At 52.4% G+C, this 16,711-nt stretch overlaps 2 protein-coding genes across 4 annotated transcripts; one reads left to right on the plus strand and one right to left on the minus strand.

Moving 5' to 3' along the window:
- Positions 1–1,145: 1,145 nt before the first annotated feature.
- Positions 1,146–13,603, plus strand: Ercc1 (excision repair cross-complementing rodent repair deficiency, complementation group 1). 3 transcript variants are annotated; one of them, NM_007948.2, is made up of 10 exons: positions 2,150–2,275; positions 2,685–2,796; positions 5,480–5,695; positions 7,240–7,343; positions 7,772–7,871; positions 9,708–9,784; positions 11,405–11,504; positions 12,180–12,251; positions 12,372–12,440; positions 13,498–13,603. In NM_007948.2, exons 2-10 carry the CDS (start codon positions 2,692–2,694, stop codon positions 13,549–13,551), a joined length of 897 nt encoding a protein of 298 aa, NP_031974.2. In that variant the 5' UTR covers positions 2,150–2,275; positions 2,685–2,691; the 3' UTR covers positions 13,552–13,603. The 3 variants fall into 3 exon arrangements, with proteins under 3 accessions (XP_006539602.1, NP_031974.2, NP_001120796.1); XM_006539539.4 differs by lacking the exons at positions 12,180–12,251; positions 12,372–12,440; positions 13,498–13,603 and having other exon boundaries at positions 1,146–2,275; positions 11,410–11,927; NM_001127324.1 differs by lacking the exons at positions 12,180–12,251; positions 12,372–12,440; positions 13,498–13,603 and having other exon boundaries at positions 11,405–11,910.
- Positions 13,086–16,562, minus strand: Cd3eap (CD3E antigen, epsilon polypeptide associated protein). Its single transcript, NM_145822.2, has 3 exons — positions 16,467–16,562; positions 16,169–16,310; positions 13,086–15,095 (listed from the first exon to the last, which is right to left on the minus strand). Exons 1-3 carry the CDS (start codon positions 16,486–16,488, stop codon positions 14,060–14,062), a joined length of 1,200 nt encoding a protein of 399 aa, NP_665821.1. The 5' UTR covers positions 16,489–16,562; the 3' UTR covers positions 13,086–14,059.
- Between the last annotated feature and the right edge of the window lie 149 nt (positions 16,563–16,711).

Here is a 16,711-nt window from a genome sequence, read left to right on the forward strand (position 1 = left end):
CGGAGTTAGGATTCTACTTAGCTTGGTATCTCACACACGCTCGCTCTCTGACATTTCAGAGATTCAGAGACACGCGTCCTTGTATTTTATTTTTTAAATGGCATGTAATTCTGTTTTGTTTTATGTGTATGAGTGTTCTGTGTACTTGGTACCTTAGGAGGTCTGAAAAGGGCGTCAGATCCCCTGCAACTGGAGTCACAGATGGTTGTGAATGCTGTGAATCTAGTCCTCAGCAAGAGTAGTCAGTGTTCTTAACTTCTGAGCCATTTCTCCAGTCCCTGGTTCTTTTTTCATGGGGGAGGGGGTAGTGGGAGAGTCTTCCTATGTATCCCTGGCTGATATGGAAGTCACTGTATAGATCAGGCTGCCCTTGAACTCACATAGATCGCCTGCTTCTGCTTCTCCAGTGTTAGGGTTGACACCAATACATCCAGAGGTTTTGGTTTTTTTGTTTGTTTTGTTCAGGGTCTTGCTTTGTGGCACAGGCTGGGCTGGAAGTCACTAAGTAGGACATAAGCTAGTTTGGAACTTGCTCCAGTCCTCCTGCCTCAGCGTTCTCGGTGCTGGGTTTACATGCGTGCTGGTGGTTGCCACCACTCACTGCGGTCTTACTGCACCCTTTTAACCTCAGCAAATGATTCCAGGTAGAGAAACTAAGGCATTCAGTGGGAACTTGCCTCTGTCAGCGCTTCCTTCACAGAACACACGGTTCAGGCGCGCCCTCTAATGGCAAGGCTTATGCACGGCACTCTGATTCCTTGGCAGCTCAACCCCTTTCCTTCCTAGGATCAACGGTTACTTACTATTAAATTTGATAAATTAACTAGTTTTGAGTCAGGATCTTATTTTGTAGCTCTGGCTGACCTGGAAATCACTCTGTAGGTCATGCTGTCCTCGAACTCACCGAGATCCGCCTGTCTCTGCCTCGTGTGTTGGGATTAAATGTGTGAGCCATTTCGCCTGGCTACTATTAATAGTTCTGTTTTGTATCACACTTCCAAAGGCCTGGGGCCATGGCTCAATAGTAGTGTCTCTGCCTAGAATTCACAGCGTAGGCATGTGCTTGTACACACACACACACACACACACACACACACACACCTCACAACTAGGAAAACATTAAAAAAGATATAGAGGGATTACATATGATGACCTTTGGGCGTGCCCTCTCTCAATACACGAAGACCAAAAGAAAATGGAGAATACGTTGGTAAATGCATGCAAAATTTTAAATGGAGAATTTTTAAAAGTATGAACTCGAAGGAAAGATTTGCAGCCTAATGAAGTGACTAACAGCATCAGCCCTTAAGCATCACTCCAACAAATGGGCGGTAATCAAAAGATGCTCATCTCCTTTTCCTCCCCCTTTTTAATTTAAAAAACCGTTGAATTGCTCATTTCGAAAAAATGGGCAAAGGATATGAGCCAATCTTTGTTAAAAGGAATAGGCAAAGGAAATGAGCAAGAACAAAAAATATATAAGACCATTAAACTATTTCCTTAGCAATCACAGAACTACAAGTTGGAACGGGGTGAAACTGTCCTTCCAGGAAATGAGTCATACTAAGTCATTCATGGGGCCCAGGTCTCGGAACACAGGTGTCCCTTCCTTCAGGAAGCCCGTCCTCACACCCCAGCTGGGTCAGGTGCCCCCTAACACGGGCTCAATGTCCTCTGGGCTCTCCCTTCCCGACCCTGCCCGCTCTGGGTTGTCCCTGTCTGACTGTCCCACTGGACTTTAAGCCACAGCTGTCGGTATCAGTCCCTGCTTGGGATGCAAGTGGGGAATGGCTTAGAATGAGTGAGTCAATGTCTGTGGGCTGAGTCCACCCACGCTTACAGGGAGGGCGTCCTCTGAAATCTCACCTCCCTCCTCTCTCTCTCTCTCTCTCTCTCTCTGTCTCTCTCTCTCTTTGTCTCTGTCTCTCTCTCCTTTCCTCCTTTCCCTCCCCCACCTCCTTTGATCATCACTGAGCCGGATCTGGAGTCTGGGAAGCGCTCAAGAGGGCCTTGGAACACAACTACTTGAAGTCAAAGTCTCCCAGGTACCAAGATGCACAAGCTTCCATCCGCCCCAAACCACAGCGGTCCTCCAGGACCATAGAGAGCAGCGCGAATAGAGTTCCCCGCTCTAACTCCTCCGGGGAGCAGCGAGACGAGCGAAGGGCCAGAGCGGCCGGAAGTGAGTCTAGCAGGAGTTGTGCTGGCTGTGCTGGCGTTGTGTCGCCTCTGTTTCCCCCCGTGGTATTTCCTTCTAGGCATCGGGAAAGACCAGGTGAGTTTTGGCAGTGCTTAGACGCAGAGCTAGGACCGAGAGGGACAGGGTGGAGGTGGATGGAGGCCGGGGATTGATGATTGGCAGCGGAAGAAGCCAATCATTGCGGAGGCTGAGACTAGGCCGGGACTGGGCGAGGCGAAAGCATCCAGGTGTGCCCCTGGGGGCGGGGCCAATTGCCTCTGAGCGAGTGTCGTGCGGGAGTAATAGCAGGTAGGCGGGGCTATAAGACCCGTAGACCAATCCGGAGTGAGAAGGAGGAAAGGGGCGGGCCCACTGGTTGGTCCTCTGGAACCTAACGCTAGCGAACCGGGCAACCTTTTGTGGGATGGGGTGGGGATACCACTGTGAGCCAGAGTTTCCCTCTGGAATATGGAAATGCCTACGACGATGTCGCCACGCCTTTCAGGCCCCAGATGGACCCTGGGAAGGACGAGGAAAGTCGGCCACAGCCCTCAGGACCACCCACCAGGAGGAAGTTTGTTATCCCACTGGAGGAAGAAGAGGTGCCCTGTGCAGGGGTAAGAGCGAAGACTTGGGGGCTCTTGGGAGTTAAAAGGATCCCTGGGACTACGGTGTGAGTTTAGGCTTGGGTTGCTTTGGAAAAATAACCTGCCATGCTCTGCAATCCTCGGTTTGCCCGTTGGTAAAATGGCATGACAGGGTGGTTAAGGGAGAGGCTGGCAGCTGGGCAATGGCCAGTGATAGCTTTTGTTTGTTTAGTTTGGGTCTTCGATTGGGTCACATGTTTCCTGGGCTAGCCTTGAAATTGATGTGTAGCTAGGGTTGGCCTTAAATCCAGTTCCTCCCATCTCCACTTCCCAAGTGCTGAGGTTATAGCAATGGAACATCCTTTTGTTTTTTGTGTGGATGTTTTGCATGCCTGTATGTCTGTGCACTACATGCATGTAGACCTGCAGAGGCCAGAAGTCATTGGCTCCCCTAGACCTGGAATTGAATCCAGATCCTCTTGAAGAGCAGCCAGTGCTCTTAACTGAGAAGGCATCTCTCTGGCCTCTAAAACATGTCTTTGTGCTGTCTGTACACACATGGATGAGTGCTGTGAAGCTCCTGTGAAGGGCAAAAGATAACCCGTGGGACTTGATTTTATCCTTGTACTGTGTAGATCCTCAGGACTGAACTGAGTGAGGTCACGAAGCTGGCAAGTACCTTTACCCACTGAGCCATCTTGCCTGCCCCCCCTTCCTTCTTTCTTTTCTTTTCTTTCTTTTTTTCTTTCTTGAGCCTTGCTATGACCTAAAACTTGCAGCAATCCTCCTGTCTCCATCTCTCAAGTGATAGGAACTTCCAGGTGCATTTCACAACACTAAACTCAGCTATGGGTTTTGTATAAGCAGTATTCTGGGTTTTCAAGTTATGGATTTGGATCTGACCTTTTTCTGTTATTATTTTGCTTTGTTTTTACATTTCTTTATGTAGTGTGGGTTGGGGGTGTACTTGCCAGGGCATTTGTGTGGAGGTCAATTCTCTGCCTCCATCTGGTAACTTTCAGGCTTCAAGCTTAGGTGTCAGGCACCACTGTCCCCTGAGCCGTCTCCTTGGCTCTGGATTTGACATTTAAGAGTTGGAAACTGGCTGTTTGTCTGTCTATCTATCCATCTATCTAAGTTTTTTTGATTTCTCTGTGTAGCCCTGGCTGTTCTGGATCTCACAGAGCTCTGCCTCTCTCTGCTTCCCAAGTGCTAGGATCAAAGGTGTGCGGCCACCACCAAAGGCTAGAAATGGAAGTTTTTGTCCTCTAAGAAAAAGAAATTGGTGATCTAAAGAGATGGCTCAGCACTTAAATGCATTAGTTGCTCTTGCAGAGGACCCAGGTTCAGTTCCCTAACATCCATATGGTGGCTTACAACCGGCTGTAATTCCAGTTCCAGGGGATCCAGTGCCCTCTTTTGACCACTGAGGGCAACCAAGAATGTACATGGTGCATGTATATACATGCAGGCAAAACACTCAATACTAATAAAATAAGAATTTAAAAGGAAACATGGAAGCTGGTTAGATGAGGCATTCACTAAGGTTGCTTGGGCCGTTTTTGTTTGGTTTTGGTTTTGAGATAGGCATTAAATATATGAGCCAGGGCTGAAGAGATGGCTTAATGGTTAAGAGCGCTGACTGCTCTTCCAGAGGTCATGAGTTCAAATCCCAGCAACCACATGGTGGCTCACAACCATCTATAATGGGTGGGATCTGATGTCCTCTTCTGGGGCGTCTGAAGAGAGCTACAGTGTACTTATATATAATAAATAAATAAATCTTTAAAAAAATGTATGAGCCATCAATGCCCATTGCTAAAGTCTTTTAAAAAAAAAGGATTTTCTGTTTTTTCTAGGGAATCCAGATTTGGTTCATGCTCCCATGTCAGATAGCTCACAATCAATTACCTATAAGTCCAGCTGCAGGGACCCAACACCTTCTCGTGGCTTCTATAGGCACACACCACACATGGGCACACATATGGCATACACACACAGACACTTATACATGAACAAAAATAAGTAGATCTTAAGAAACAAGAAAGACATCTGAGTCAAGCATGTTGGCAAACACCTCAAATCCCAGCATTGGAGATGCTGAGGCAGGAGGACCATCATAAGTTCCAGGCTAGCCTGAGCTACATAGTGAGAGTCTGATTCAAAAACAAAGCACAACAGGCCAAGTGTGGTGGCACACGCCTTTAATCCCAGCACTCGGGAGGCAGAGGCAGGTGGATCTCTGAGTTTGAGGCCAGCCTGGTCTACACAGTGAGTTCCAGGACAGCCAGGGACACACAAAGAAACCCTGTCCCAAAAAGTAACTACCAACAAAAATCCCTGTACTTGTGACGTCTTCTGAAGGATCTGGCCAGGAGGAGTAATAAGGGAATGGGCCATGGGACAACTGACTGGAGGGGAAGCTAGTCCAGAGGCTCTGAGGTGAGCAAGCTGAGGAGCCTGAGCAGATGGGTGCTGCATCCACAGGAGGGGTGGGCCCAGAGGCAGGGCTATAGGGACAGCCTAGAGCATCTCAGCCTCTGCCTCCCGAGTGCTCGGATGACAGGTGTGCACCACTGTGCCTGGCTCGCTGAGACACACAACTGAGCCATAGCCCCAGCCCTTGCTTATTCTTAGCCCCGGGGAGCATCTGGGAGGAGGGGGAGGACCTCAGTGTTTCTTCCTCATCTCCAGTCCTCCCTTCTCTCCACAGGTCAAGCCCTTATTCAGATCGTCACGGAATCCCACCATCCCAGCAACCTCAGCCCACGTGGCCCCTCAGACGTATGCTGAGTACGCCATCACCCAGCCTCCAGGAGGGGCTGGGGCCACAGTGCCCACAGGCTCTGAACCTGCGGCAGGAGAGAACCCCAGCCAGACCCTGAAAACAGGAGCAAAGTCTAATAGCATCATCGTGAGCCCGAGGCAGGTGAGAGCGGGGGATGGGCCCCTGGGGATTCTGATGGGCTCTGTTTACTCATGCCTTCTTCATGCATTTGTCACTTCATTAATTTCTGCATTCATTCATTAATATACACACCCCTTCATTCATTCATTTATTCCTTCCTGTAGATACCCCACCATTCATGCATTGGCCTATGAGCTCATGGGTTCAGGGTGCCCCAGCCCTCCCTGCTAGGGCTGTCACTCTGTTTAGGCAGCTTGGCTCCTGTCCCCAGGTCTGATCATTTCCTCAGAACCTGTAGGGAGAACCTCAGAAGTCACTGAAATGCTGCCCAAGTGATGTCGCCTGGCCGGCCTCAAACTTAGAGACCTCACCTGTGTCTGCCTCCGACTAAGGGCGTGTACCACCACGCCCAGCCTCCTGCCCCGCTTTAGAACGGAGGCTTTTGATGTCTGTGGTAGCTTGAAGGAGTTACTTGGTGCATCCGTTCCCTGCTTTCTCTATGCATCAACTCCTCCGTTCACTTCATGCCTAGGGTGTTATGGCATGGGAGCTTTTGAACTCAGTCCTTTTGGGTTACAGTAGAATTATGACACGGGCTTGGATAGATGCCGTCCCTAGCTACTGGTGAACCTTGAGCCCTTCCTCTGTGGAGGTGGGCTTGGGGCAGACAATTCCGAACCCTGAATTCTGAGCATGGGTCCTCTAGGTCTGTTCTGGGCCAAATAGGAGCACTATGAGTCACCCAGGCGAATACAAGGTGTTCCGTTCCCTCAGGAGTCCCTCGGGCCTTAGGAAGTCCATGCTAGATGCTATCTGTGAGTCAGGAAATTCCAGAAGTCTCAAGAATCCGGGTGAGGGTGCATAGCAGATGGTCCAGGGGCTCAGGAGAGACAAGTCTGGAACTGGGGGCAGAGTCCATAAGAACTGGGCCTGTCCTGGTCACCGCTGTGTCCCAGCATAGGAGACAGTGTGTGTTCTCTATGCTTTCTGGATGGGTTAGAGCCTGGGCTGCCCGAGTGCTTTGACCTTGAGCTGGGGAGGGGAACTGGAGAGACCGCTACCTCCCGGGAACTCAGCCATGGCAGAGCCTAGATGCTGCTGCCGATCACTATTTACAAGATGACCTCAGGGAGTGTGATGGTGACCTCGGCCAGGGAGGTGCTGTGATGGTGGAGGAGGGCTGTGGACTAGGTCCAGATTCCACCAGAGAAGTAGGGGAAAGATGGATGTAGGACTGGCCTGGGGCACTGATGTGGAACCCTCCCTGGGAGTGGCAAGTGTGGATGTTGCTAAGGTAGCAGTGAGGGCTGGTGACCAGCAGACAGCAGCATGGATTGATACTAGGACAGAGGCTAAAGGGGCGTGGGGGGAGGGGACTGTGGTAAAGGCCTGGGGGCGGGGGGGCTAACATCTAGATTCCAGGCTGAGGAGTGTGGGAATGGAACCTGTAAAAGACCCTGGAAGATGGTGGGGCTTAGGACGGGAAGAGGTGGGGGAGGGTCCAGCCTTCACTTTAGGCCAAGGGTCACCCCCATAAGTGGCTTCTGCCTTTCTCCCTTGGACAGAGGGGCAACCCCGTGTTGAAGTTTGTGCGCAATGTGCCCTGGGAATTCGGTGAGGTGATTCCCGATTATGTGCTGGGCCAGAGCACCTGCGCCCTTTTCCTCAGGTGAGTGGAAAAAGTGGGGTTCAGTGTTGTGGGCTCTGGGCCTGTGCATGGCTTTGTGTTGAAGAAGCGGTTGTGGCCTACAGTTACCCAGAACAAGAGTAGCTGGGGCTGGACCCTGGGTCTGAGGACTGGAAGCTGGGGCCTGGGGAGGGAGGAGCCTGGGTCTGTATTTCTGCGTCTGAGGGAGAAGAGCTGGACCCTGATTTGAGGGAAGAAGCCTAGTGTCCAGTGCCCCCGAATACTCCAGCTGGCTGCCTTCCCTAGAAGTCCATCCCGGTCAGTTGACTTCCCTGGGCCTCCGGCGGCAAGGTTGTCCCCTTTGCTGTGCTAATAAGTACCAACCTCTGGATGCCAGTAAGGTACATAAGGATGTGTGGAGCCTCGGGAACATTGAGACACTCAGCTTGTCCCCTTCCTGCCTCCACCAGCCTCCGCTACCACAACCTCCATCCAGACTACATCCATGAACGGCTGCAGAGCCTGGGGAAGAACTTCGCCCTTCGTGTGCTGCTGGTTCAAGTGGATGTGGTAAGCAGGGCTGCCGCGCTGGCCTCGTTCCTTCCATGCATGAGTCGAGTTGTGCATGGGCTGACGAATCCCTTGTAAGACAAAGTGGCTCAGGACCTCAGTGCAGAATGGATTTTCACTGACACTAAAATTGCCCCAGGTCTCTCGAAAAGCCTACGTGGGCTGGGAGGTGGGAAGGAAAAGTTGTCTAGAGCCAGATAGGGTGGTGTGTTCCTGCCAGCTGATGCCAGCACTCTGGAGGCTCAGGCAAGAGTCACCAGCCTTGTTCCTCAGACAGCCTGGGCTACAGAGTGAGACTCTGACTCAAAAGAAATAGGATTTCTAGTTCAGCAGGAGAACCCCTGCCTAGGATCCCCCAGTGAGGGGCTGGGGTGTGGCTCAGTGGTAGAGCCCCTGCCTAGAATCCCCCAGTGAGGGGCTGGGGGCATGGCTCATTGGTAGAGCCCTTGCCTAGAATCCCCCAGTGAGGGGCTGGGGGTGTGGCTCAGTGGTAGAGCCCCTGCCTAGAATCCCCCAGTGAGGGGCTGGGGGCATGGCTCAGTGGTAGAGCCCCTGCCTAGAATCCCCCAGTGAGGGGCTGGGGGCGTGGCTCAGTGGTAGAGCCCCTGCCTAGAATCCCCCAGTGAGGGGCTGGGGGCGTGGCTCAGTGGTAGAGCCCCTGCCTAGAATCCCCCAGTGAGGGGCTGGGGGCGTGGCTCAGTGGTAGAGCCCCTGCCTAGAATCCCCTAGTGAGGGGCTGGGGGCATGGCTCAGTGGTAGAGCCCCTGCCTAGAATCCCCCAGTGAGGGACTGGGGGCGTGGCTCAGTGGGAGAGCCCCTGCCTAGATGCACTAGGTTTAGTTCACAGTATTGTAAAAGTAAAAGCTTGCCTCATGACCCTTATAACAGATACCTAAATATCTGTTAGACTTTGTTCTTCATTTTCACCACAGCCTGACATGTCAGATCTACAGTTTCTCCCTGCTTGCTGCCTTGGCTACCATACTTTGATGTCTGTTTGTTTGTTTGTTTGTTTGTTTATGTATTTACGACAAAGTCTCACAACACAGCCCAGGGCGGCCTAGAACTTAGTGTGTAGCCCAGGCTGGCCTTGACCTCATGGCAACCTCCTGTCTTAGGCTCTTGAATGTTAGCATTAAAGCTTGAGCCAGGGGTTGGAGAGATGGTTAAGAGCACTGAATGCTCTTCCAGAGGTCCTGAGTTCAGTTCCCAGCAACCACATGGTGGCTCACAACCATCTGTAATGGTTGTGATGCCCTCTTCTGGTGTGTGTGGCAGCTTTCCTCTTGCTCAAAACTCCTCTTAGCTCCCTCTGCTCCAGCAGGGAACTGTCCTCCCTTCTGTGGTGAGTGAGGACCTGCCTTCCATAGGTGGCCTCCACCCTGCTGCTAGGCTATGTCTAGGCTTCTCTATTTGGTGCTGTTTTAAAGGACTTAAGAAATACTTTACATGTGTGTGTGTGGGGGGCATACGAATGAGCACATACACTCAGAAGTCAGAGGGAAACTCTTGGGGGTTGCTTCTCCTCTTATGTGGCTCATGGGGGTCGGATCAAGTGCTCAGGATTGCAGCCAGGCGCCTTTACCCACTGAGAGGACAGATGCCCATGAGGCCCTGCACATCCACTCTGATTTTGGTGGGGCGGGGAGCAGGGTTTCTCACCGGGGCCTGGGCACCACAGCCAGCTTTTTATCCATGCTGGGGACTGAACTCATATCCTTGTGGCTCTGGCTCTACTGACAGTGCTGTCTCTCTCCCCAGCTCAGCTGTTGGGTTTCCACACTGTAAATCCCTGTTCTTGCCCAGGTCTCTACTTCTGACTTTCTTCTCTTCCAGAAAGATCCCCAGCAGGCTCTCAAGGAGCTGGCTAAGATGTGCATCTTGGCTGACTGCACCCTGGTCCTGGCCTGGAGGTGAGGCCCAGCCCTCCACCCTCACCCCCATGCCCTGCACCAGCCAAGGCAGCCTTTGTAGTGGTAGTGGTTCCTAAGCCAAGCATGGTGACACAAGCCTATAATCACAGCCCTGGGAAGTCCAAGGCCAGCCTGGGCTAATGAGACTAGAGGCCAGATATATCCAGGTTAGATTCAACAACTGAAAGAATTCTGTGTCTAGTGTTCCTGGTTTGTTCTGTTCTCCCCAGAGTCTCCATAGCAAAGGCCTGCCTCAGCCTCCCGAGTGCCAGGATTAAGTGTACCACCACATCTGTGTCCATATCTCCATCTCTAGAGGTGATTTAACTGGCTCACCAACCAAACCACAAATAGTCAATTTAGGAAAGAAAAAAACCCACATCTTTTCCTCACACCATAAGTAAAATTAAATCCTGTTAAATTAATAGCTCTCATCTTAGAAAGACTGCAGTAAGAGTGTTTGCAAGCACTAGGACTGGCACCATGACAGCACTTCCTGACACTGGAACCCTGCGTTAGGGACTGCAGAAACCTGGCTTCCGTGGCTCACACCTGTAATCCCAGCACTTGGGAAATGGAGACAGGAGGATCAGAAGGCCTGTGAAATCGTTAGTGTTTGTTTGTTTATTTATTTATTTAGAGACATGGTTTTTCCGTGTTGCCCTGGCTGTCTTGGAACTCTCTCTGTAGATCAGGCTGGTCCTGGAACTCTCTGTAGACCAGGCTGGCTTGGAACTGCCTCTGCCTCCCAAGTGCTGGGATTAAAGGCGTGCGCCAACCACTGCCAGGCTAAGTAAGCAGTTTAAAGTTAGGTCGGGATTTGTGAAACCCTGTGTCAGAAAGAGAGAAATAAATCAAATTCTGTGTGTGACCGTGTACATCTGTAATACTAGCACTCGTAGCCAGGCGTGGTGGCGCACGCCTCTAATCCCAGCACTCGGGAGGCAGAGACAGGCAGATTTCTGAGTTCGAGGCCAGCCTGGCCTACAGAGTGAGTTCCAGGACAGCCAGGACTATACAGAGAAACCCTGTCTCAAAAAACAAAAACAAAACAAACAAAATCCTAGTACTCGTTAGGCTGAGGCAGGAGGATCATTACTTCAAAGCCAGGCAGGGATACATAGACTTTGTGGTGGTAGAAGGAACTCAAGAAGAGAGATGGAGGCGTGGCTCAGTGGTAGAGCCCCTGCCTAGAATCCCCCAGTGAGGGGCTGGGGGTGTGGCTCAGTGGTAGAGCCCCTGCCTAGAATCCCCCAGTGAGGGGCTGGGGGCGTGGCTCAGTGGTAGAGTCCCTGCCTAGAATCCCCCAGGGAGGGGCTGGGGGCGTGGCTCAGTGGTAGAGCCCCTGCCTAGAACCCCCCAGGGAGGGGCTGGGGGCGTGGCTCAGTGGTAGAGCCCCTGCCTAGAATCCCCCAGTGAGGGGCTGGGGGCGTGGCTCAGTGGTAGAATGTCTATCATGTACAATATCCTGGATTCCATCCCCAGCATGACCAAAGTAATAAATGCATGAGAAGCCACCCCACAGGGCTCTCCGAGGAGAACAGGAGTTGGGACTGGGCTTGGCCTAGCTTTTGTTTGAAGGAGAATCTCACTCCGGCTGACATGTGTCCTGTTACCTAGTGCAGAGGAAGCAGGGCGGTACCTGGAGACCTACAAGGCGTATGAGCAGAAGCCAGCCGACCTCCTTATGGAAAAGCTGGAGCAGAACTTCCTATCACGGGTATCACTGTGCCTCTTGTCCTCCTGTACCTCCTGATCCTGCAATGGCTTCTGGGTTGAGCTTGGGCCTTTCCACAGCAAGTCCACCCTTCCCTGTCCCGTCCTCCCTCATCCCCTCCCAACAGCATTAAGGGTCTTTTAAGTACAAAACAGACCCTGCCTCCCTTAGCTCTGACCCCCTAGTCTGCCCTCAGCATCTGTGTTCCTGTCATCTCTGCTGGAATCCATGTTTCCCATGCCAGCTCTGAGGCCTCCCCCTCCAGGAAGCCCTCTGTGATCCCCTCAGCTAAGTAGCCCAGAGTGCCATCCTGATCCTGCTGTGACCATAGTACCCAGCACCACTCAGTGGCCACTTTTGGATGTTTTGATATTATTTTGTAAATGAACTAATGCTTTTCGGCAGTAAAGAGGGACTCTACATTTCTATCTTTCTGGGTGTTCTGGGCACTGGGAAGTGGACTTGGGTCCTCTGGAAGGGCTGTGTGTATTTGCAGTCGCTGAGCCATCTCTTTGGCTCCTTTGTTGTTTCTGAAGACAGTATCTCCCCAGGCCCGGTAGGCCTGAGCCTGGCTGTGGACCAGGCTGGCCTCAAACTTGTGAGGCCCCTGCTTTCTAAGCACTCGACTCACAGGCTGCACCCATGCCCAGCTCCCAAGAAAACATCCTCCCCTTGCAGGCCACTGAGTGTCTGACCACCGTGAAATCTGTGAACAAGACCGACAGCCAGACCCTCCTGGCTACATTTGGAGTAAGAGGTCCCCTGGGCATCCCCTCCTGACCACCCCATGGCCCACACCCTGGGGTCCCCTGCAGCTGGGACAGGTAAGGGTTTAGGGCACACTGCCCTGACCTTGAGTCTACCTCTCAGTCCCTGGAACAGCTCTTCACCGCATCAAGGGAGGATCTAGCCTTATGCCCGGGCCTGGGCCCACAGAAGGTAAGAATTTTAGGGGGGGATGCTACAGGGGTTGAGGTATAGGAATGAGCCCCAAATCAATGGACTTTAGACTTTGAAGTTCTATTAAGTGGCTATTGATTTTAGACAGGTCTTAATATATATAGCTCTAGCTGGCCTGGATCTCACTATACACCAGGCTGGGCCTGAACTCACCCTTGCCGCTGGCTTCTGCTAAGATTACAGGCGTAAGCTACCATGCTTGTTTTAAAAGCCTCCATAGGGGCTGGTGAGATGGCTCAGTGGGTAAGAGCACCCGACTGCTCTTCCGAAGGTCAGGAGTTCAAATCCCAGCAACCACATGGTGGCTCACAACCATCCGTAACAAGATCTGACTCCCTCTTCTGGAGTGTCTGAAGACAGCTACAGTGTACTTACATATAATAAATAAATAAATCTTAAAAAAAAAAAAAAAAAAAAAAAAGCCTCCATAACAACCCCCCCCCCCCCCCGGGCCGGGAGTATAGCTCTGATCCCAGCACTGGCTAAACTAAGTGTGGTGAGCATGCTTACAGCAGCCATATAGGGCAGAGGATCAAAGGTTGAGTTCAAAGCCATCCTTGGCCAAACAGCTAGCCAGCCCAGCCCAGCCCAGGATACTTGACCCCATGTATCAAAAGTAAGACATTTTGTTGGTTTGTTTTATTTACTTAATGTAGCTGAGGCTGGCCTTGCACTTCCGATCCTCCTGCCTCAGCTTCCCGAGTGCTGGGATCAAAGGTGTGCACCACCACCGCCCAGCGATGTACTAGTTTTTGTTTTTGTTTTTTGAGACAGGGTTTCTGGGTAGACCAGGCTGGCCTTGAACTCCGAAATCCACCTGCCTTTGCCTCCCGAATGCTGGGATCAAAGGCGTGCGCCACCACGCCCAGCGATGTACTAGTTTTTAGGTCCATTTCCATCCACCTCCGGGCCAGCCTCATGTAGAACCCAGACACCCGAAGCTCCTCAGCCAGGAGAATAAGAGGCAGAACCCCATTCCAAACAGGCGGGCCAGCGACAGCTTTAATGACAGGTTCTCTTCTCCCCTTGCCCCCAGGCCCGCAGGCTCTTTGAAGTACTACACGAACCCTTCCTCAAAGTGCCTCGATGACCTGCTGCCACCTAGGCCCAGTGTCACAATAAAGAATTTTCCATGCCCAGGCTCCAGTGGCTCTGCGTGTTTGCTTGGGGGAGGGGCAGGGAGTGTCTATACAGCTGGTTTCTGACCTCAGCCTGGCGAGTCCCTCCTTCTCCCCTTCCCCAGGGTGTTATTACGGCTCCTGTGCAAGTCTCCTCTGCTGCTTCTCCTGTCCGTGGAAGACATCTCTCATTGGGGAATGGTGTCTTGCACCTCAGTTTCCTGATCCCTCTTTTTCTTCTTGGAGGATCTTTGACTGGCCTTGGGCTCTGGTTCCTCGGATTGTCTTGGGTCAATCACCTTAGACCCGGGCTCCATTGCTTTCTGTCCTCTCTTTTTTCTTTCTTTCTTTTTTTTTTTTTTTTTTTGGTTTTTTGAGACAGGGTTTCTCTGTGTAGCCCTGGCTGTCCTAGAACTCTTTGTAGACCAGGCTGGCCTCGAACTCAGAAATCTGCCTGCCTCTGCCTGCCCAGTGCTGGGATTAAAGGCGTGCGCCTCTCTCTTTTTTCTTGCTGGGTGCTAGAGCCCCCTGGGGCTCAAAGTCATCTGGAAGTGCAGCCTCTGTCTCACCCACCCGCTTTCCCTTTTTCTTCTTTGTCTTCTTGGGGGACACAAGAGCTACTTCAGCCTGGAGCCCATGTTCTGAATGTTCGGTCACCATGAGTACTCCAGGGGGCCCCATCTCTGCCTCCATCCCCAAATTCTGTCTCTTTTCCTTTCTCCTCTTCTTTGTGGGGGACAGGAGGATGGTTTCCTCCTGGGCTTCCACAATGACCTGTGGCTGAGAGTCAGCCACTATACCATCCACTTCCTCTGTCCCATCAGCTTCCTTCTGCCTCTTCCTCTTTTTGGTGGGGAACAGGAAGGTCCCCTCAGGAGGCTCTGTTTGAGCCACAGGTTCTGTGTGCTCCACCTGGGATGTCTCTGTCCCCTTGGACTTCTTCCTCTTCTTGCTGCTGGTGGCAGATGGGACTGGCAGCTCTGCCACGGGCTCCATTGTCTTGGCTTCCATCTCCTCCTGCATGAAATACCTCTTTCTCTTCTTCACACTCACTCCTAGGTTACCCAAGGCTGTTTTTACTTCCATGGCCCCGTGCCTGTTCACAGCCTCCTGAGTGTCTGAGGAGGCATCTGTACCCTTTCTTGTACTTTTCCTCTTCCCTGAAGTTGGTGACCTCAGAGCTGAGGCTGAACCTGGCCCCGTGACGGGAGGGCTGCCGCCAAAGGCGGAGAAGCGAGGCCGCAGGCCAGCAGGGATCTGAGGTGGCAGACTTGTAGGGATCAGCTGCAGGGGGACCCGAGAGAGAAGATATTCTTGAGGACCCTCCATGATCCTTAAGCTCCCACTGGGGGCCGGGGCGCAGGTGAGTCTGCCACCTGCCTCTGATGAAGATGCGAGCAAGGTGGCTTCTCGGGCCTGGGGACTGCTGGTAAATACCCGGTATCGGTGCTTCTTGCCATCCAGTTTGCCCTTAACAGTCTTGGAGCCAGAAAGAGGTACACGCCGCCCATTGAGACTGAGGAGGGAAAGGGAGAGAGTGGCTAACCTTTGCCCGGCTAGGGTGCAGCTCAGAGCTAGAACCCAGGTGTAAGACCCTGAGTTCTGTTTCCTGTTTGCAACCAAACAAGCACCTGGGGGTTTGCGGGCTGCCTAGGCCTGACCAGCCCAGGGCCGCCTTCCAGGTACTGGGATACACGCTCTGTGTGTGTGAGTGAGGCCAGCTTAGTACTCCCTCGCTCATGCTGGCCTTGAAGTCTACTGTTTTCCTGCCTCAGCCTCCCAAGTGCTGACATTATAGCCAATCCCCACGATTACTGGTTAAGTGATGTGTAAGGCAGGCAGGGGATGAGTCTCGGTCGGGCATGGAGTGTGTTGTCTAGCATGAACAGCCTCTGGATTTGTTCATCGGCACTGCATAAAACTGGGCATAGTGGCTGTATTTGGGGGGTAGAGGCAGGAGGATCAGAAGTTTAAATACTACATGGGATATAATGTTCTCCAAACGGATGGAGAGTCGGTTCAGTGGTTGGGAGCACTGGCTGCTCATCCTGAGGTGCTGAGTTCCCAGCAACCAGAGTGGCTCACAACCATCTACAGTGGGATCTGACACCATCTTCTGTCTGATGCACCCTTCGATTACGAAAGCATAGAAGCACACAGACTGCTTATATACATTAATGAATAAAGACTCTAAAACAGCAGAACCTGTACACCCACTTTCAATCCCAGCACTCAGGAAACGGGCTGGGGAAGGCTGGTTCTTTGAAACCAGCCCGGGCTACCGAATAAGACTGTTTCAAAACAACCCAAAGCAGCATTTCCGGGTTGCTCAGAAATGCCATCTAGTCCGGTGGTGGCAACTCGCCTTTTTAACCCCAGCATTCCGGAGGCAGAATCTCTCTGAGTTCGAGGTCAGCTTGCTCTACATAACAGGCTCTAGGACAGCCGGAGCTACACAGAGAAACTCTGTCTCGAATTTTCAAAAAAAGCCTTCTAAAGTTCTGGTTCACGTTCTACAGTGAGTTCAGCCTCTGGGGTGGGGGGGTGGGGGGGAATCCTCCCCGTAGGTGGCCTGGAAGCGACACTCACCATTGTGGGGCGAAGTCTGCAGGGGCTTGGATAAGCCACAGTTCTGTATCTGGACCTGTAAGCGCCTCCAAGGAGAAACGGGAGGGTTCCGAGTCTGGCGACATCTCCGTGAAGTGGGGAGGGCAGGAGAACCGAGTGGCACCTGAGAGGAGACAGTCGGGGGGGGGGGTCCTTTTGACATGGCCAACCTCTCAAAGTACCCGTTGGTCCCTCACCCGCCCGGCAGCCCTCCCCAACCCCTTCTGCACCCAGACCCTCCCGGATGCCCTTCGTCTCCACCAGTTCAAGCTCCACTCACTGCAGGCCTGGGTACCCGCCATTCCAGCTCCGGAGGGGCCCACGCAGGACCTGCGCGGAACGCTGCCCACCACGTGGATCCAAGGGGTGGAGCCGCACCCGGAAGCATCCAAGTCCTGTAGGAGAGCTGGGCCGTGGCTCGGCGCTGTCACTATTTGCAGAACCCGGATAACCTCCACTCTTAAATTTCACACAGCATAGGATTAAATAATTTCTCGACGATGCCCTGCAGGGGGAAATCAGTTC

The sequence above is a fragment of the Mus musculus genome, chromosome 7 (assembly GCF_000001635.26).
Source record: "Mus musculus strain C57BL/6J chromosome 7, GRCm38.p6 C57BL/6J".
In the NCBI taxonomy this organism is placed as follows: domain Eukaryota; kingdom Metazoa; phylum Chordata; class Mammalia; order Rodentia; family Muridae; genus Mus; species Mus musculus.

Bases quoted from the DNA above. Each gene is read 5' to 3' on its own strand.
- Ercc1 (NM_007948.2), top strand. From the start codon at position 2,692: ATGGACCCTGGGAAGGACGAGGAAAGTCGGCCACAGCCCTCAGGACCA. The intron at 9,785-11,404 runs GTGAGGCCCAGC...CCTGTTACCTAG, and splicing joins ACCCTGGTCCTGGCCTGGAG to TGCAGAGGAAGCAGGGCGGT. The intron at 12,441-13,497 runs GTAAGAATTTTA...CCTTGCCCCCAG, and splicing joins CGGGCCTGGGCCCACAGAAG to GCCCGCAGGCTCTTTGAAGT.
- Cd3eap (NM_145822.2), bottom strand. From the start codon at position 16,488: ATGGCGGGTACCCAGGCCTGCA. The intron at 16,311-16,466 runs GTGAGTGGAGCT...GTCTCCTCTCAG, and splicing joins GGCGGGTACCCAGGCCTGCA to GTGCCACTCGGTTCTCCTGC. The intron at 15,096-16,168 runs GTGAGTGTCGCT...TTCCCTCCTCAG, and splicing joins GCAGACTTCGCCCCACAATG to TCTCAATGGGCGGCGTGTAC.